The sequence below is a fragment of the Notolepis coatsorum genome (genome assembly GCF_963971535.1).
Source record: "Notolepis coatsorum genome assembly, chromosome: 11".
NCBI lineage: Eukaryota > Metazoa > Chordata > Actinopteri > Aulopiformes > Paralepididae > Notolepis > Notolepis coatsorum.
This window is the reverse complement of record NC_140175.1, coordinates 20,884,509-20,906,505: the sequence shown is the minus strand read 5'-3', so window position 1 is coordinate 20,906,505 and position 21,997 is coordinate 20,884,509. Positions and strand designations below refer to the sequence as shown.

General features: G+C 44.3%; 1 protein-coding gene across 1 annotated transcript in view; it reads right to left on the bottom strand.

Annotated features, from left to right (window-relative positions):
- Window positions 1-215: 215 nt before the first annotated feature.
- Window positions 216-21,997, bottom strand: part of LOC311237543 (aryl hydrocarbon receptor-like) — a 112,389-nt gene continuing 90,607 nt past the window's right edge. The window contains exons 6-11 of the mRNA XM_084325485.1: window positions 19,843-20,006; window positions 18,216-18,418; window positions 15,326-15,435; window positions 11,166-11,307; window positions 7,843-9,691; window positions 216-4,824 (exon numbers count right to left, since the gene is read on the bottom strand). Coding sequence (XP_084181611.1) covers window positions 4,726-4,824; window positions 7,843-9,691; window positions 11,166-11,307; window positions 15,326-15,435; window positions 18,216-18,418; window positions 19,843-20,006 — 2,567 coding nt within the window. The 3' untranslated portion in view covers window positions 216-4,725. The remainder of the gene's footprint in view (window positions 4,825-7,842; window positions 9,692-11,165; window positions 11,308-15,325; window positions 15,436-18,215; window positions 18,419-19,842; window positions 20,007-21,997) is intronic.

The window sequence follows — 21,997 nt, the reverse complement described above, 5'->3', positions numbered from 1 at the left end:
TACACAATATAATGTTGGGTGTTGAACAAGCTAAGACTGCGTGGCTGAATAAGCAGAGACAGTCTAATATACAAGATTACTCTTCAGACAGACTTTGGAATAATATTAATATTGGAGAGAGAGAAAGAGAGAGAGAGAGAGAGAGAGAGAGAGAGAGAGAGAGAGAGAGGGAAACCAGTCAAATTAAAAGGGAAACCAGTCAAGGGGGGGGGGGTTACATTTCTTTTATGTCAAAATAAATTAGACTTGTTGTCACCAAGAGTAACATTTGGTACATAAGGCATACGGTGCAGTTATACTGGGTAGCAGTTAATCATCAAGTGGCAGAATATGGCAATTTCCTTTAAGCATTTTTGTGTACAGTCAAATATTATGATGATGATAATAATAATAACAATAATAACATGTGTGCATTTTGCTGTAAATATCATAGGATTAGATGAGGATAATTCAAAGAGATAAGTGCTTTGGTACAGCTGAGATTGATATATATATACAATTGACCCATCTCGAGGCCCGTCCTCTTTTATTGATCCTCCAATCGCAGTCGCGATTGGAGGATCAATAAAAGAGGGCGGGGCTCGAGATAGGTCCATTTAACATGACAGCGTGTATATATATATATATATATATACACACACAGTATACTGTAGTTCTGAACCAACAGTCCCCCTCCTAGGTGTCTTCACATTGAGCATTATAGCTGCCGTCTCTCCCACAATCCACGTGAACGACATCATCGGACACAGTGGCTGATACATGGGGGATATTCTGCTGAAGAAGAAGTGGATCGAACAAAATCTGTATTATTCACATTAAGAGGACAACACCATTATTAAAAATCCGGTGTAAAAAAAAAAAAGTTGTTTCCGACCCGGTTACCGCCAGGTCGCTCGGTTTGCCTTTGAAGTTCTACCGAGCCGGTGTGTTGCTTGAGTTACTAACACGTATCGGAAAAAACGGCGTTCGGTATGTGAATGTCTCTCTGCAGAGTCTCTCTCTGAATGTCTCTTTCTGATGAGTTCTCTGGGTCTTAAGCCCGTTCTGGTAAATGGACTGCGTTTATATATAGCAGTTTTTATCCAAAGTGTTTTTTACAACTTATGCCTCACATTCACCCCTTCACTCCCCGACAGGCGGAGGCAACCGCGCAAGGTGCCGTGACCGGCTCATCGGGAGCAGTTAGGGGGTTAAAAGCGTCTTGCTCAAGGACACTTATTAGACACACTGCGAGGGAGGAGCCGGAATCTAACCGGGAAGCGTCTATTCGAATACCAACCGGTTCATGATTGGCCACTGATGTTTCTGGTCGCACCAATCGTGTGACAGCAAGTTCTTTCGCCGGTTAGGCTTAGGCACTCTTTCAAAGTTGGTTAAGGTTAGAGTTTGTCTTAGAGCAGGGCGATAGAACGCCAGCCCTGATTCCAAACTCTAACCTTAACCAACTTCGAAAGAGTGCCTAAGCTTAACCAGTGATAAACTAGGCGTTAGGTAGTTTGCTGCTGGTCGAGGCGGAAATGGGCATGTCACGCGATTGGGCACACATGTCACATGACCAGAAACGTCAGTGGCCAATCAGATCGCACCACAAACGGCCGTGGCCAATCAGATCGCAGAACGCGAACGCGGAACTGGAAATCCGTTAGTTAAAGAATAGACGCAACCGGGAACCTTCCGATTACCAGGCGACCTTTCTACCTCTTGAGCCACTGTCGTTCTCTCATCGCTGGCCACCGTCAAAGTGAGTTTAATGAATGGCTACGAAGAGTTTGGTTTTAATGACATGACTGATATAATAGAGGATCTGCTCAATTCCGACCAACTGAGTTCATGAAAGAGAGACGTCTACTCGTAACCGAATGTGTATCTAGAAGAACCCAAGTGTAGCTATGAAGGCATGTTTCCCCAGTTGGGCTTGTCTGACAAGATACATTTAAACTTTTTTTGAATATATATATATATTTCTTTTCCGCTTACAAAATTCTTTTGTAAGTAACGTGAACTTGACTTTGACTTAAAAAATTTACAGAATAGGTCATAAAGTATCTTAATACCATGTGTACATTTTATGCTATACATGCTTATTCCATAAGTCTTTGGGTCAGGGGTTATTCCATGGAGGCGGGGGGTCATCGCTGGTTATTGGGGGTCAAAGGTCTTAACTTCCCTTGTTTACTTTCACAGCTAGAGCCCGGGGCGAAGGAAAAAAAGAAGAAAAACAGTATCCACACACAAGAGAACGTCTCTGAAGACCACAAACAAAAACATGTACAGTACAGACATCGTTAAGCAAACAAACCGATAAAAGACGAACGACCATGAACTCCCTTTGATGCTGATCAGCGACGTCCTCTCATCACAAGCAGCTGCGTTGGTTTTTACCAAAAACTATGGACGAGACGAAGTCCGACAAGGAGCTTGTGCTCTAAGCATAACCGGTATAATGTGTTCAACTAAAGACCAAACAAGAGAAGGAATGAATTTCATTACAAGGGACAGAATTTGGTTAAATTATTTTCTACCTGCCGTGTGTGCCTGCCCCCCCCCCCCCCCCACTCAAAACAGCCGCACTGTACAAAAAGTACAATCTAAAACCTGTGCCCTCTTTTCCCGATCCTCCAATCGCAACCGCCGCGTTCCCTCGGACAAACGCGTTGCGATCGCAGGATCGAGAAAAGAGGGAGGGAGGTTTTTGAGCTATAGGTCGATCTGCGTCTTTGAAATGGGGGTGAACCGGGATGGACAAAATACGGTGGACGCACACACACACACACACACACACACACTGCACAAGTGTACAAGTGGGCGGGACAAACAAACCAACAGGAAGAGGCAGGGTAGTGGGTCTGATCAGAAGCAGACCCTGTGTGTTAATAGATTCACATTAGTCCTCCGACTGGATGGCGACGTGAGTTGAAATGATACGTCTCCTTCTAGAGAGCAGCTGTATCCTCCATCCGTCCTGCTGCGTCTTAATATCGAGCTCAGTTCCAACGCTGGTCTCTCTGCTGTCGCTGTTTACAGCGCCGTCTACCTCCCTGTCCACTTCCGATAGACCTCTCAAGTTTGTTGTCATTTTGAAAAAAAGATCGTCCCTAACTTCGTCTGTGGTTCACACAGGCTCTTTAGCTTGAATGAGGTCTTCTAATATCCATTTCTCTCTTTCATAAGAGAGGGGATTTGGGATTTCGTGTTTGCGGGTGAGGAGCCGGTGGGGTATGAGTCCTGGTCGTTGCAACAGTGACCCCTACTGGTCGGTCAGCAGGGAGGGGATCTGGGGGAAATAGCGTGAACCTCCGCGCGCGTTACGCTCTCCCAGTGAAACTCCTCACTGTCAGGTGAAAAGAAGCGGCTAGCGACTGTATTAGAGGAGGTGTGTGGTAGTCTACACCGTCCTCAAACAGACAGTGGGGCAGCATGTGGTAGTCTAGACTCTACACCTTCCTCAAACAGACAGTGGGGCAGCATGTGGTAGTCTACACCCTCCCCAGACTGACAGTAGGGCAGCATGTGGTAGTCTACACCCTCCCCAGACCGACAGTAGGGCAGCATGTGGTAGTCTACATCTACACCCTCCCCAGACTGACAGTAGGGCAGCATGTGGTAGTCTACACCCTCCCCAGACTGACAGTAGGGCAGCATGTGGTAGTCTACACCCTCCCCAGACTGACAGTAGGGCAGCATGTGGTAGTCTACACCCTCCCCAGACTGACAGTAGGGCAGCATGTGGTAGTCTACACCCTCCCCAGACTGACAGTAGGGCAGCATGTGGTAGTCTACACCCTCCCCAGACCGACAGTAGGGCAGCATGTGGTAGTCTACACCCTCCACAGACCGACAGTAGGGCAGCATGTGGTAGTCTACACCCTCCCCAGACCGACAGTAGGGCAGCATGTGGTAGTCTACACCCTGCGCAGACCGACAGTAGGGCAGCATGTGGTAGTCTACACCCTCCACAGACCGACAGTAGGGCAGCATGTGGTAGTCTATCACCCTCCACAGACCAGCAGCGCAACGACCAGGGGGGGGAATTGGCATAACGACTAATTTGGGGGATGGGAGAAAAGGGCAAAAAGAAGAAAATAGGCTAGTTAACCAAACATATAATCCACTGGAAAATGACAGAATTACTGTTAAATGGGAAATGAAAACATCGGTTTTTGACAATTTGCCAGAGTTTCTTTTCCTCAAAATGACAACAACACTTGAAAGGTCTGTAACTTCCTTTGGCTGCAGCAGACACCTGTAGAGACCTGTAGCAAGCGAGAGCCACATACTGAATATGTGTTAGCAGTGTCAGTCGAGACGGTCTCTACTCAAGATGTCTCCGAAAACCTCCCGGTATCAACAAAAGAACTTCCAAGACAACAATAGTCTCTCAGGGGACAACGATGTCTGTCCAGGTTCCGTCAGACTCGCTGCAATATGACTGAAAGCACGGGGCTCTCTTCCCTCGGGAAGCCGTAGCACTGGCAGCATCAGGAAAAACAAAAGACATATAACGAGCGTCCTTGAGGAGGAGGACACTCTCCCATCAACCCGCTCCTCTGCCTCGCTGCAGAGAGACACGTCTACAGGGGAGGAGGGAGGAACTGATCACAGAGGCGCTTCCAGCGGTCCACGTCCAGCCGATTGTCAGTGGCGACTTTATTTAACGCCACCTCACATCTCTGTCCCAACAAGTCCAAATCGGTGACTCCCAAGGCCCGGTGGACGGTGTGTGGCTTACGGGCCGGTTCTTTGGGTGATGTTGTTGGCGTTCCCGTTAGGCAGGGCGGAGAAGGTGAAGGGCTCCACGCCACCGTTTGGGGGGCCGCCGGGCATCTGGGGAGGGGTGGAGAAAATAAATATGCGTTTGTTTTCTCTGTTTGGTACCGTTTTACAGACAAAAGGTTTTCAGGAACCTTTTTATTGTACTTTATTGATATACATGCAATTACAGTACCAGAGTTAATTCTTGCAAGGAAGAACTGGCAAAACACTGAATCATTGTTTGCATTAGGGATGGGCATCGATTCGAAAATAGTCATTCAATTATAAGAAATAGATTAGTTTACACGAATACCGTTTTGTCTCAAAAAATATATTTCCCCCTGTTTTTACCGGCACCTACACTGTGTAGTGTATTGAGAGGGGAGCCTATTAACTGTTACACTGTTGAGTGGCATGCTGGGTACAGGTAGCTAGCCAGGTAGCATGAATCAGAAAAGGAAGGTGAAGAAAGGGAGACCGGAGATGTTACATGGTGGCAGCGTTTTGTACGTTTGCCATGTTGTTTCACTAAGCGCACACATTTTAAGCATCAGTGATGTAACGTTCAGAATTAATGCTTTTGTTCCCGAAATATGCTAACTCTGTCCGCTAGTGTTAGCTATTAGCAATGACAACAGTTTTGCCCATCCCTAGTTTGTATCATGTGTCATTCGATCTGTGACAACAGAAACGACCACCTCCTCTACCATTGGCCCGTGGCTCTTGTAACACCACCCCCTTTTACCCTGATTGACAGACATGATTGTCTAGTGATTCTACCCTAGTTAACGTAAGCTTTCCGTCAAGCCACCCTGACATGTTGTCATGTCAATCACACATGGACGTTCGACAATCCACGTCTAAGGCTAAACACGCCACCAGGCCTACATAAACATGTAGACTATATCATTATTATTATTTAAACCAGAGTATTCATGTATCTCTATCATTCATGATCATATTTCATAATTGTATATGGTTTGGTTTTCCACCACAGGACCTGAGGACCAGAGTCGATGGGAATGACTGATTGATTATGAGTCAGTTAACATATGCTTGTGATATCAGACTAAAAACAGAGTATTGACATCAAGAGAATTTCCCAAATACTAAAATCTGAAACCCAGGGCCACGTATAACAAAGAAATCAAAAGCATTTTTGGCCCATATTGGTCTGTAAGGGACTCGGGGGTACATCTCAATCATATTGAATGGCTTCAATTCTTAAACCGCTGGCCTCTGCCCATCATTCCGCTCTCAGATTTATTACTGGTGACAGATATGATACCCACCACTGTGTCCTTTATGAAAAGGTTGGATGACCTTCTCTGGTTGAAAGGCGTAACTATCATTGGTATTTGTTTATCTTTAAATTCCTTATTGGTAAACTTCCCTCTTACATCAGAACACTGTTGGAATGGAATCCTGGAACCTATTCTACACGTTCAAATGACTGATTGGTTCTTAGGGTTCCTTGAGTTTGCTCTGAACTAGAAAAACAGCGTTTTCCTTTTGATGCTTCCAACACTAGAATGTCCTCCAACTGACTCTGATGCTGGAGGTTCGTCCTTCTCTTGCTGCATTTAAAAGTATGATCTTCGACCACTGTAGGGCTGGGTTAAAAAATAGATCATCATTTGAATGATCGATTATTAGTCGTTATGCCAATTCCCTTCCTGGTCGTCTCGTGTCCAGATCTCACGCAAAACGTGTTTGAATCTAAAAACATGGATCAAGTGAAAGCATCACTCAAGTCACCGCCAGGTGCAAAAAGGCAGATGTCTGGTTGCATTTTGGATTTATAAAACATGACGACAGAGAAGAGCTGGACAAAAGCAAAGCCATATGTAAGCTGTGCAAAGTGGACGTGAAATATTGTGGAAATACAACAAATCTACGAAACCACATGCTGAGACATCACCCAGACGTGACATATGCGAAAGCCAATGTTCCAATAAAAAGTATATTCATGTACAGTAACAGCTTGAGTCAATTCTTAATGTAAAACATTGATATTTTTAACAATGCAACATTAGAGGGTTCCTTGAACCATTTATAGCATTGAATCTAATCGAATCCGGACCTTGTGAATTGGAATGGAATCGTTTTGGGAAATCAGTGTAGACCGCTGTGTGTCGATTTGTAACGGTCTTCGTCGATTCTCTATTGTTCTCTATTCTCTATTCTTATTTATTGTGCCTATATGTAGGACATTGCTGATAACTGTGTCTTTGTTTTGTAAGCTCATCCTCGCTGTAAATGAGAGTAACCTCAAGTGTCTTACGAGTTGAAATATATGTTTGTGAAATAAAATCACACAAAACTATTGTCTATACTGTAAAAGTAATGGATTTTAACTTGGTATTGGCCGAGGCTTAAAGGGATACTAAACCCATTTTAAAGGACCATACCGGTTTTTCTCACATGTTGATACAAAAGTCATAATTATTTTCATAATCTTTTACTGTTACTAAAAAAACTTGTAGTTAATTTCTGCCAATTCACCAGTGCCATTGGCTTCAAGTATATCAGAGAATGTGTAGAGCAACTTTTCAGGGGAAAAACTAACACTTTCCAGGAAGATAAACGCTCCTCACATGTCACTCAGCACTCTAGTCAGATGTGGTGACTTTCATGGTTTATGTTTAACACATTTTCAGATACAACGGAAGCCTGTGGCAGTGGTGAATCAGCGGAAAATAACTTTCTTCAATAACAGGAAACGATTATGAAATAAGAATGGCACAATGATCTTTGTATCGCAAAAAAGAATGACTTCTAACGCACAATTAAAAACGACTGGTATGTTCCTTTAAGACGAATGACTTGTAACCCACATATCAAAACGACTGGTATGTTCCTTTAAGAAGAATTACTTTATCTTTTATTTTAGTTTCATAGTTTGATTTGATTTGATTTGAAATCTTTATAGTTACTTTATGTCTGCACTTTATGCATTGATCTGCCAATTCTGTGCACATTCTATGCCTTTTTACTGCTGTGAAGCACTTTCAGCTGCAATTCTTGTATGAAAGGTGCTATACAAATAAAGATTATTATTATTATTATATTATTATTATAATATCTCACCTGGGTTTCTCCGTTCCAGTAGAAGAATGACGTCTGTATCGATCCATTCTCTGGGGGGAATCCCGTCAGCACTGCTCCCAGGTTAGAGCTCTCCCCGCTGAGCTGACTGCCGTTGGTGCTGCCTGTGTAGGGAACCATCTGAGGGCTGACGTGGGACAGCTGCTTCATCCCCTGGTAAGGAGTTCTGGACCAGACGGACCCCGGCGCGGCGCTCCCACCCGGCTGGGAGAGGGCGTCGGTGGGCAAGGTGGCCGGGGCGAAGGGGGCGAGCAAAGGGGGTCCTCTGGAGCCAGCGGGGGTCGGGAGCGGACGGCTCTGCCGGGCGGGGAGAGAGGGGACCGGGGGCAAGGCGGCCGGGGCGAAGGGGGCGAGCGGGGGTCCTCTGGAGCCAGCGGGGGGGGTCGGGAGCGGACGGCTCTGCCTGGCGGGGAGAGAGGGGGCCGGGGGCACGACGCCGCCGCCCTCTCTCTTCTCGAACATGCAGCTGCCGGAGAACGGCTGCGTCGTCTGCGCTCTGTGCTTCGAGTGGGCGTCGAGCGGCGTCTGCGCCAAGTGCGCCAGGCGGTGGAGGCTCTGCGGCGGCTGCTCCCTGGGCTGCCACTGCGTGTGCTGCCACGGCTGGGCCGGGCCCCGGGCCTGCGGAGCCGCGTAGGGCCGCCCCCCGTCGTCGACCCCGGCGCGGCTGAGCAGCGCGAGGCCGTATCGGACGCTCCGGTCCACCGCCGCCTCCGAGCCGGCGTGGTGGCGGTGGCTGCCGTGGACGGCGTCGGCGTTTCGAACGGGCGCCGTCCAGGTTTGATCCGGCGACTCGGGAGCCCGCGATACAACGGCGTTGCGGGACGGTCCAGACGGCGGTTGATTGCCGCAGAGGTAGCCGCCGCCGCCGCCGCCTCCGTTCGGAGGCCACAGGTGAGAGGCGTCTCCCTGGCGGGCGGCGCTGGACTCGGTCAGCCGGTGGACCGTCCTGCTGTGAGACTCTCTCTTCAGGACCGACAGGCTGCCGACGACACCCATCAGAGCGTCGCCCATCAGACCCGGCTCTGCGAAGCAGCCGCTGAGGTTGGAGTTCATATCCGTCATCAGCTGCCACTGACGCTCGCCGTGGGAGCCGTTCGGACCGTAGCAGCCTCGGTCGCCGGGCAACAGAGACCCGCCGTGGGGTCGGTCCGGAAGCTGCACGGCGGAGAAGCCGTCGATCGGCACGGCAACCAGAGGCTCGGCCTGCTCGGTGTTTTTCAAACAGCCGCCCGCCGTCTCTCTCTTCAAAGCCTCCTCCACGTAGGAGAACACGTCGTTGGCCAGGAAGTCGTCCAGTTCCCTCGACACGTCGCCCCGTTCCATGTTCATCCTGCGGAGGGCGCTCTCCCAGTCCCGCAGGTCCGTCTCCTCCACCTCCAGGCCCTCGATCCCTCCGTCCCCGATCTCGCCCAGGATCTGCTCCAGGGAGTCCAGCATGGCCTGCGACGTGGGGTCCCCGATGACGTCGGGCCTGTTCTGGGAGCCGTGGAGCTGGCCGGGCACACTGAGCAAGGCGTGGCTGTCCAGGAAGGCCCGGTCCAGGGTGTTGACGGCGGACTCCTCCTCTTCCAGGGGCGGAGGGAAGAGGGGAAGCGGGGGGCTGGGCTCCGGGTGTGGCGGCTGGGCGTAGATGGAGCGGTCCTGCCGCAGCAGGGAGCCCAGCATGGAGGCCGGGTCCAGGCGCTGCTCCGGCCCGGGGGGGCCGGGGGGGCCCGGGATGGCCAGGGAGTCCAGGGAGATGCAGGAGTCGTACAAGACGCCCTCGCCGGTGGCGAAGTTGAAGGGGACCTGCAGCCTCCTCTGACGCAGGTGTTCCTCACCCTCTTCGTCCCTGAAGACGGGAGAAAGGTCAAAGGTGAACGACACCGTGGAAGGATTCTGACGGGGGGAGTGTTTTACAAATAAGACGATTAACACATTCCCGCCCAAGCACGGAGATCTCCGTGTTTCGATTCCACCCGTTGTGGACAGAGGCACGGATATATCCGTGGGAAGTTGTTATTGCTTTTATTCCATTTTAATAACCTATTCAAGGTCGCCGAGCGGCACTGCAGATTTACCCTACTCTATGAATTCGAGAAGGTGCAATACCGGCCAGATCCTCTTAGGGGCGCTATCGCGATAATGCAGTGTGCCCTGTGGCTGAACGGATCAGTCTTTTTTTTTTTTTTTACTTTCAATGGAGATTTCAGTAGCAGGATTCTGGATGTGCAGCATGTAGCTTGGATTACGTTTCGGATCGCAATAAGGGGATTTATCATCAGCCAATGGACATATCGATCTACCAGATGGCGATCGATAATGGGGAAATGCTCGGGGGGATCAGCCCGGACCACAGTAAGATCTTTTTCACGTAAATTACAGCCCGATCGGGCATTGTTTTGATCGGCCTATATGGCTAGTTAGACGAACACGGTTATTGGTAATCAATAATAATAAACGACGTCCCCCGCCCCCATTCATGCATACATGCTTTGGGATCGTGCCGATCATATGCAGTTTGAGTTATTTCTGTAGCATCTGTAAAACGGAAATGCCATTGAATATAACGTTAGCAGCTATTAGCCCTTTATCTAGCCTTCCAGAAAATATACTAGTCCCAAATCCCGTATAACGCTTATATTTACGGCGCTATAAAATGAGAACCTATTGATGATTTTTTTTTTCTTTAAGCCATTTTGAAGGGACGGTTTATGGACTCAATTGACAATGAGAATGGACAGATAGCAATACTATAAAGTATAGATTTAGCTCTACAAACAGCCCCACGTCTGTTTACATTCCCCGGTCCTCTTGACATTAATTAGACTCATCCCAATGGCCCCGAATGTGTTAAAGGAGCTGTAAGTGGTATTTTTTGTTTGTTAACACTCTAAACACTAAACAGAATTAGGGGTATTATTTTAACATGTAGACCACTTATTAACACTTACAGCACCGTTAACTTTATTATGGTCAATTAATTGTATGCAAATCGAATGGACAACTAAAGTTTTTTATTTATTTGTATTTATTTAACCTTTATTTAACCAGGCAGGTAAATTAAGAACAAATTCATATTTACAATGACAGCCTGGCGAGAGGACAAAAGGGCCTCTTGAAGGGTAACAGGGACAAAAAGAGAAACAGACGATACATACATCACAGAGGTAAGGGAAATAATTAAAACACACATCAAACAAACAACCAAATGAAATGACTCTGCGATAAGAGTCTACACTACTACTACTACTACTACTACTACTACTATTATGACTACATGCACAGAGATCACGAGGTTATAAGGAGGTGAAAACTAAACTCACGTGAGGGGTTTCTGGCGTGCGATGATGAAGTCCGGCCTGCCCGCCTTGAAGACCACCCTGGCGTTGGCCTGGACCCAGACCCACTGGCTCTGCTTGGTGAGCAGCCTGAAGGAGCTGAAGCCACTCTCTCCCGTCTTTATCACTGAGACAGTCAACGTTACATAAGTTACATACATTACCGTTGCTAACCTCAGCTAAACATTAACGGAACGTAGACTAATCTCGGTCACTCTCTTTGTCTGGGAATGCCCAAAACCAAATTCGGTCACGCCCCATTTTGCGCGACATCCAGGCTTTTTTTTTATTATCAGCGTTTTGGAATTTCATGTTGACAGGTAGGTGAAGTTAAATTATACTTATTTTAGAATATATATATCAAATGTCATGAGTATTCATCTATATTTAGTCATCTAAAGACTATTAGATATGAACGTATGTACCAGTAAAAAGTGGGAATCTCTAGAATGTGTTTTGGGCGACGGTGTGTAGTGCGGGTAGCCTATCAACTTAACGTTATACACAACACTTTCTGTTGTCAGTAGATGGCAGCATTGGTTTAAAAGGTGAAAATGTTATGACTACAAAATGACTACAAATCCCAAGACCTTTAGCACCTAGTTCACAGGTCAGCACCGGATTAGGAAAACGTGATCTGAACATGCAGCGTTAAACTATTTATGCGACCTGAATATACAGTAGTGACCGAGAATGGTCACCTAATTATCTTAACAAAAGTGCATCATTAGCATTATGTTTGTTGTCTAAAGGGGAACAAGATGGTACGATTTAAGATTTTAATGTTATCCGCATATAAAGGACAAATAAAACATTGTTAATTTGTAAGAAACCTCAATGAAAACGGCGCAGGGTAAATTATATTCGCTATTGTTATGAAAATGTGATAGAATCCTATAAAAATGTGGACGCATTTGGTCACCGTGACGTTACATAAGTTACATACATTACCGTTGGTACCTCAGCTAATAGACTAAAATGGCGCCGCACTGTCCGGCCGCCTCTCTGTGGGCTCCGTCGAGATTGTGCTTAATTTAGTTAATTTGTATAGTTTTACATGTTTTTGATGTATCAACTGTTGGTGCATTTACTTCTTAATTACTTTTCTTCTTTTTTTTCTTACTTTTTTTACTGTATGTAGCACACTCTCAGGGGCTCATACAGAAACAAGCATTTCATCATAAAGTATTCTGTATTTTATTATGACAAATAATAAACAAACTTGAGAACTTGAAACTAAATGTTACATAGTTACATACATTACTACTGATTACTGTTGCTCCCTCAGCTAACGTTACATAAGTTACATACATTACCGTTGCTAACCTCAGCTAAACGTTACATAAGTTACATACATTACTACTGATTACTGTTGCTCCCTCAGCTAACGTTACATAAGTTACATACATTACCGTTGCTAACCTCAGCTAAACGTTACATAAGTTACATACATTACTGTTGCTCCCTCAGCTAACGTTACATAAGTTACATACATTACTACTGATTACTGTTGCTCCCTCAGCTAACGTTACATAAGTTACATACATTACTACTGATTACTGTTGCTCCCTCAGCTAAACGTTACATAAGTTACATACATTACTACTGATTACTGTTGCTCCCTCAGCTAACGTTACATAAGTTACATACATTACTACTGATCACTGTTGCTCCCTCAGCTAACGTTACATAAGTTACATACATTACTACTGATCACTGTTGCTCCCTCAGCTAACGTTACTTAAATTACAGACATTACTACTGATTACTGTTGCTCCCTCAGCTAACGTTACATAAGTTACATACATTACTACTGATCACTGTTGCTCCCTCGGCTAACGTTACATAAGTTACATACATTACTACTGATTACTGTTGCTCCCTCGGCTAACGTTACACAAGTTACATACATTACTATTGATTACTGTTGCTACCTCAGCTAACGTTACATAAGTTACATACATTACTATTGATTACTGTTGCTACCTCAGCTAACGTTACATAAGTTACATACATTACTATTGATTACTGTTGCTAACTCAGCTAACGTTACACAAGTTACATACATTACTACTGATTACTGTTGCTACCTCAGCTAACGTTACATAAGTTACATTACTACTGATTACTGTTGCTACCTCAGCTAACGTTACATAAGTTACATACATTACTACTGATTACTGTTGCTACCTCAGCTAACGTTACATAAGTTACATACATTACTACTGATTACTGTTGCTACCTCAGCTAACGTTACATAAGTTACATACATTACTACTGATTACTGTTGCTACCTCAGCTAACGTTACATAAGTTACACACATTACTACTGATTACTGTTGCTACCTCAGCTAACGTTACATAAGTTACATACATTACTACTGATTACTGTTGCTACCTCAGCTAACGTTACATAAGTTACATACATTACTACTGATTACTGTTGCTACCTCAGCTAACGTTACATAAGTTACATACATTACCACTGATTACTGTTGCTCCCTCAGCTAACGTTACATAAGTTACATACATTACTACTGATTACTGTTGCTACCTCAGCTAAACGTTACATAAGTTACATACATTACTACTGATTACTGTTGCTACCTCAGCTAAACGTTACATAAGTTACATACATTACTGTTGCTAACCTCAGCTAAACGTTACATAAGTTACATACATTACCGTTGCTAACCTCAGCTAAACGTTACATAAGTTACATACATTACCGTTGCTAACCTCAGCTAAACGTTACATAAGTTACATACATTACTGTTGCTACCTCAGCTAAACGTTACATAAGTTACATACATTACTACTGATTACTGTTGCTACCTCAGCTAACGTTACATAAGTTACATACATTACTACTGATTACTGTTGCTACCTCAGCTAACGTTACATAAGTTACATACATTACTACTGATTACTGTTGCTACCTCAGCTAACGTTACATAAGTTACATACATTACTGTTGCTAACCTCAGCTAACGTTACATAAGTTACATACATTACTACTGATTACTGTTGCTCCCTCAGCTAACGTTACATAAGTTACATACATTACTACTGATTACTGTTGCTCCCTCAGCTAACGTTACATAAGTTACATACATTACTACTGATTACTGTTGCTCCCTCAGCTAAACGTTACATAAGTTACATACATTACTACTGATCACTGTTGCTCCCTCAGCTAACGTTACATAAGTTACATACATTACTGTTGCTAACCTCAGCTAACGTTACATAAGTTACATACATTACTACTGATTACTGTTGCTCCCTCAGCTAACGTTACATAAGTTACATACATTACTACTGATCACTGTTGCTCCCTCAGCTAACGTTACATAAGTTACATACATTACTACTGATTACTGTTGCTCCCTCAGCTAACGTTACATAAGTTACATACATTACTACTGATCACTGTTGCTACCTCAGCTAACGTTACATAAGTTACATACATTACTACTGATTACTGTTGCTCCCTCAGCTAACGTTACATAAGTTACATACATTACTACTGATTACTGTTGCTCCCTCAGCTAAACGTTACATAAGTTACATACATTACTACTGATTACTGTTGCTCCCTCAGCTAAACGTTACATAAGTTACATACATTACTACTGATTACTGTTGCTCCCTCAGCTAAACGTTACATAAGTTACATACATTACTGCTCACAGCCCTCCAGGTGTTGCTGTTTATATCTCGGTTGTGGTAAGACCTGGTCGTACAAAACAAGGTTTGTCATAAACCGCCAGAATTAGCTCCTCCTCCGTTATCGATTGGTTTGTTTTGCTGTCGATTTCTCTTCAGATACCTCAGATTTGTAATCCCTGCCCTCGGGTTGACTCAATCGGTCCGTTGAAAAAGGCGTCCAATGTGATCACAGCCGTATGGTTCAAAAGATTGTAAGTGCGCCTGCTGTTGGTTGACCTATTCTATCTTGATAAATAAAAAATATGTAAAGTGTGCTAAAATATCCCTGTGCGTTATGTGAGCACCTTAGATGCTCTTTGTTTTTGGTTGAGCACCTGCCTCACAAAATGTCTGTGCACATCCCTGGTAGTAACCGTAACAGAGGAACCTGTGTGTACAGTATTGTACTGTAGATGTACTTGTGTACTACTCACTCTTGAGGTGGTTGTCAGCGCAGTACATCATGTCAGCAGCATGGATGAACTGGTAGCCAGAGCCTTTGGTTATGAGCTCAGTCTCCGAGTAGCCCAGGACCACCTTCCCTCTGCAGGGAACAAATACACAGAAAGATACACCGTTAATTCATATGACTTAACGGTGAGACACAGGGGGGAAGGTTTAGGTGGGATCTGATCCTAGGTCAGCAGGGGGTGATGTGGTCCCAGAGGCAGGGGGTGATAACCACAACACAATCCTCTTCTGCTGTCGATTAAAAACACACTTTTTCCATCAATATCTGATTTTCTTTTTTAAACTAATCTCCTTACTGTGTTTACTATGTACTATGCTACTATGTTCAATCAATCAATCAATGTCTATACTACTATTTACTACAGTATGTCTATATTACTATTTACTATGCTACTATGTCTATACTACTATCTACTATGGCTGTATTACTAGTTACTATGGTACTATGTCTATACTACTATCTACTATGTCTATACTACTATCTACTATGCTACTATGTCTATACTACTATGTTATGTCTATATCAAATGAAATCAAATTTATTTGTAAGGCCCAACTACACACGTTTATGTCCCCATGTGTCCATCTTCTTTAAACAAGTCAAGAAGAAACATCACAATAAATCAAGAACAAAACAAAAACACCATGAAGTCCAAACATTTTAAAATAAATAAAATAAATGAATGCAACACTCCCAGACATACCCCACGCGAAGGTAAGGAAAAACTCACTAAAACCTAGCAATAGAAAAAAATGCACCACAGGCAATGTGGAGGAGAGAAACCTTAGAAGGGCCGTTCAAGGGGGGGGATCTCCCTTCTTAGATGTCGGTGATAGTAGTGTTGCTATAAAACAGGCGAAACAGTTGGTAAGCATGCACTCATATGTGTAATGAAACACAGATAAGTGCATGCAATAGCAACTGAACATTTTGAAAGATTGAAAAATAGAGCTATACTACTTGTTGTGAAGGGCCAGATTAAAAACTGAGAATCTACGTTTATTGTTTTATATACCTTGTATATTATTTATATATACAATTTATATCCCTTTAAGCCTGCGTTTGAATCCTAGTAATATTCACTTTCCTCATTGGATAACGTTCTCGGCGCCAGACGGCGCGCCCCTAAAGTCAGGTTCAAAGGCGAGCCCAGGCATGTTGGAGCATGCCTGGAGACGGCGCATTGATTCGAGACGAGAACTGAGGTTTGGCACTAGAAAGCCACTTAAGTATATATATCGCGGCAGGTGCGAACAGCAGTGTGCGTTCGTTCGGTAAAACAGTGAAGTGCAAGCAGTTCGTCTAAACAGAGTGTTGAGAACCACGTGCGAAGTGAATAGTAAAAGTGTCAGAGTTAATGCAGTAACGTCAAGTTCGACTTAGCTTAATGTGAAGTAAAGAGTCGTTATTTATTGTGCATCGTGCCAACAGCAGTTCGTTCGTGTGCAGCATTACCCAGCAGTTCGTTCGTTTAGTAGCTAGTGGAACCTTAGCCAGTGTGCATGGACTAAATACATTGGTGCCAGTACACGAGGAGGGCCTAGTCGTAGAACCTACTGGACATGTGCATATTGGACCGAAGCTAGCTGGCTATCGTCATTGCTATCGGGCAATTGGATTACAGTTATTGCTTTGTTGCTGAGCCTTTGGATTACAAGGACTGGATTCTATACGAGAACCCCCTTCTTCTTCAATTGAACAGACTGAGTATCCGAACATTCTTCCTTCCTCCAGAGCTTACATCTCTGGGAGGAAACCCCCTGTCTCCAGCGGTACCAGCGTTTCCCCCTATATTGCCATCCTACGCCAGGCGGCGTTTAGTCTAGTACCCCATCGTATGAATTATTCATTCCAACTGACGTTTGCTACTGACTGACTTATTCATATTCTTCGCCATACAAGCGCGACCTTAATTCCCATCTCTGTACAATTTGCTGCATAACAATAAATATTCTAAATGATATTTCTTTGTCACCGTGCCGTATTATTCTGAGTGTCTGCCATAATTAACTGTACTTTCTGGCAAGTAATAATAATGATAATTAGCAGTGGTTTAATCTATCACAATCTTTAATACAGTCAGGGATTTGTAACCCCTCAGTTACACTACTATCTACTATGCTACTATGTCTATACTACTATCTACGGTATGTCTATACTACTATCTACGGTATGTCTATACTACTATGCACTCAAAGTGAAGCACTTACATTCAGCACGGCTAGATGAACAATATCACTGACCCTTAGCCACTAGAGGTGTAGCCCTCCTGCTGACTCGTTTACATTTAGCTGACGCTTTTATCCAGAGCGACTTACAAGTTCTGTACGACAAGTCAGCAGGAAGGATACAACCCTGGCAGCTAAGGGTCAGTAAGATTGTTAGTCAAACAGTGTTGAACTTGTTTCACCGTACCTGGGGTCAAGAGGTCACCGTACCTGGGGTTAAGCGGTCACCGTACCTGGGGTCAAGAGGTCACCATACCTGGGGTCAAGAGGTCACCGTACCTGGGGTCAAGAGGTCACCCTACCTGGGATCAAGAGGTCACCCTACCTGGGGTGAAGACGTCACCCTACCTGGGGTCAATAGGTCACCGTACCTGGGGTCAAGAGGTCATCGTACCTGGGGTCAAAAGGTCACTGTACCTGGGGTCAAAAGGTCACTGTACATGGGGTCAAGAGGTCACCGTACCCGGGGTCAAGAGGTCATCGTACCTGGGGTCAAGAGGTCACCGTACCCGGGGTCAAGAGGTCACCGTACCCGGGGTCAAGAGGTCAGCGTACCCGGGGTCAAGAGGTCACCGTACCTGGGGTTAAGAGGTCAGCGTACCCGGGGTCAAGAGGTCAGCGTACCTGGTGTCGATGCCCAGAGGGGCGAAGTCCATCCTGTGCTTGGTCTGGAAGATGAGGGTCTTGGTGCGGATCTCCATGACGCAGGGCGGCTGCACGGGCGTGGCGATGGCAAACAGAGCCAGCGGAGCAGGACGCGGCACCCCATCCTCCCCCGTCTGGCCGTGGCCCTGCAGGTACTTCAGACGCCCCTGGAAGTTCAGAGCCTGGACGGGAGGACAACATGACATTAGACTCAAATGTATCGTCATCATACAGCACAATTACAGTATAATAAAAATAAGTGTGGCATCCAACCAGAGTGCAAATGTAACAGTAAAGTGCAACAGAAATATACAATGCACTCCAGGGGCTGAACGTCTGAACCACTAATCACTCTGTAGGACAATTGATCTATGTCAAGCCCCACCCTCTTTTCTTGATCCTCCAATCACAACTGTCGCTTCCCTTGGACAAACTTCAAGCAACGGTTGTGATTGGAGGATCAAGAAAAGAGGGTGGGGCTTGACATAGATCAATTGTCCTACAGAGTGATTCAAAGTCTATATTAGATTAGATTCAAATGTATTGTCATCAGCACAAGTACAGTACAACGGAAATAAGTTTGGCATCCAACCAGAGTGCTAATGTAACAGGAAAGTGCAACAGCAATATACAATGTACACTACAGGTGATTAAACTGGGTATAAAAGATATACATTTGTACTACTAGACTAGTGCTAATCAAATGTATGTACAGAGTTGTAGTATTAATATGTACAGTGATACAGGTATAAAGACACTATGGTAGTAAGTCATACTGGCCAGCAGTGTAACTAGTAAGAGTAGGTCAGGGATATGTATAGATATAGATATAGTATCAGTATCTGCACCTTTGTTTACACAGTTTATTCTTCTCATATTTCTATATTCATAGAAAACAGTTTACACTGTTTATTTCTCTCAAATCTTTAGGCTATATATCCCAATCATATCGTCCGATAAACCCCAACTACTGGCCTGGATCTCTACTGTTCAGGAAGTCATGTTCAGACTGTGTATCGCCTAGGGCTGTACCGAATGTAATTTTTTAACATTCGAAGCTTCTATTGAAGTATTCGAACGAAGCTTCGAATGTCTATAAAAATTTAAAAAAAAGTACTTCATAAATTAAAAAAAATATATATATATATTTTTAAACTGAATCCTCAATTTGAATAAAGTGATTAATCTGATTAAATTAGTCTTTTTCTTTTATTAAAGAAACTTTCTTTAATGAATATAACTCATCAGTTTCGTCAACATAAATCATACGGTTGGTATGAAAGTGATGGTGACGTCTTATAGTATAATATTATAATATTAGTGTAGCCTAATCTTTAACTGCAACTGTGAAGAAAACCCCCATTGGTTTAAACAGATTGAATAGACACATACAAAAAAAGATTAATAAAAAATATAAAAAAAAATAAAAAATTTGAATGTTGATTTAGAATTCGAATGTCAACATTATGATCGAAGCTTCGAAGCATTCGGTACAGCCCTAGTATCGCCACTGGACAAAATGTCATCAGTGCGTCTCCCTCTCTAACCAAACGACATATAACAAGTGGATGTTTTTTTACGGGCAGCGCCGGGATGTCGTCATTACCAGGAATCCAGAGGAGTTGTCCAGCAGGCAGCGCAGGCGGCAGCAGAAGTTCCTCTCCAGGAAGGAGGAGTTCTCAGGGGGGATGTGCTGCGGCAGGAAGCACTGAGAACCACGCCGGGCAGCTTTACCAGCTCCACCTCCTCCACCTCCTCCACGCTGCAGGGCTGGAGGAGAACAAGGAGACAGAGGCACGGCCACAGATTTGTACATTTCTAAACAGTCGTGAACAAGGTGCGTGTCACTGCCATTAGCCTCCACTGCACATCAATTTACAAATTAAACCATAAACTGTGACTGAAAACTGTGACTTGCCATCTTCTTTATTGTTCATTTGCACATGCGAGTCAGTTCAAGTGCGTGACCAGTTCACACTGGAATCTGCCACATTTTAACAGCCAAACCAAAAAAATCGGATCTGAGCATTAAATCCTAATTGAGCACTAAAGCTTGCAGTGTGAACGCAGCCAAAGAGAGATGACATCTGACTGTTTCCTGTGTAAGTTCCCGCGCTCAAGCCGTCCAGAATCTATCCGCTACCGGCCAAAGAAAAACCTCATACTGTATATAATAATAATAAATGATAATTAATTGTATTTATATAGCGCTTCTCAAGGACCCGAGGTCGCTGGAAGGTATACTGCCAATTTCGGTCATTTGAATGTTTTACTTGGATTGAAAGTGTACTCCAGACCCGTTCAAAACCCAAAGTATGATATTTTTTCAAATCCTTGGATGTGAAATGTGTAATTTCTGACGTTCTCTGATGTCAGAAGACTGATCTGGGGAAGTCCCACTGGGTCAGAGGGTCATCACCATCATGCGCTTGTGATGTTATGGGTTCAAGTCTCGTCACATGTCATACCCCCCCCGACCACCCCCTCTCTCCACTGTATTCTGTCGACTAAAGCAGAAATGCCTTAAAAATAATCTTAATCTAACATCTGATGCTTAGACAATAGAATCCCTGTGTGAGATTGTTCACCACCAGACTGTGCTGGTCCGTCGCATCAGCGGTTCAGACGTTTCAGCCTCTGGAGTAGATTCTAGATTCTTGTCTGGTGGTGAACAATCTTCTATTGTCTAAACATCAGATGTTATCGCTCTTTCCCCCCAGGTATTGTGTGGTTATATGTAGTCATGTAGTGTATGTATATTTGTATGTATATAATGTTGTTGTTGTTGTTGAACCTTAAAAAATCTATAAAAAAACAAAGAAAAGAGGGCGGGGCTTGAGATAGGTCAATTGGATTAGATTGCTTATCGTCATCATACAGCACAAGTACAGTACAACGTAAAAGAGGCATCCAACCAGAGTGCAAATGTAACAGTAAAATGCAATAGTAGTATACAATGTACAGGTGATTAAACTGGGTATAAAATATATGAATTAGTACTACCGAGTAATAGTGCTAATCGGATGTATGTACAGAGTAGTAGTATTGTGTGTAGTACAGTGTGATTCATATAAGTCTATATGGATTGGTTTGTTCGGGAGCAGATGTTGAGACGTTAAGACCGTGTGTCTGAACCAGTGATGAGAGCATATGGTTTCCACTACATCTCTACCTCATTTTTGCATTTGTTGCATTTTGTACTTTAGTTTTGTATATAGTATATTTTGTATAGTGTTTGGTCTTTATTTATTTTACTGTATGAAGCACAATCTCAGGAGGCTTATACAGAACCAAGCGTTTCACTGTAATGTCCATGTTGTGGTGATAAGAAGGGTAGATGGCAAATAAGCAAATTTCCCAAAAAGTTTGCATGTTCCTATAAGCTGAGACAACGTAGTTTTTATTTTTTTACAGTGTAGACACCATATTCCAGAGAGACCACACGTTTGACCTGATGAGGCCACGGGGGAGTTTAATGTGACATATGTGTGGTTTCTCCCTACCCTCCTCTCTGCTGATGAGGAGGCCACAGGGGAGTTTAACGTGACATATGTGTGGTTTCTCCCTACCCTCCTCTCTGCTGATGAGGAGGCCATGGGGCAGTTTAACGTGACACATGTGTGGTTTCTCCCTACCGTCCTCTCTGCTGATGAGGCCGCCTATTCTTTAATCCCAGCTGAAGAGTGCTGCCGAGTGCTCCCGAGTGCTCCCGCGTTTTCCCTGATTGGCTCTGCCGCGGCATTATGCAGCCGTAATCCCTG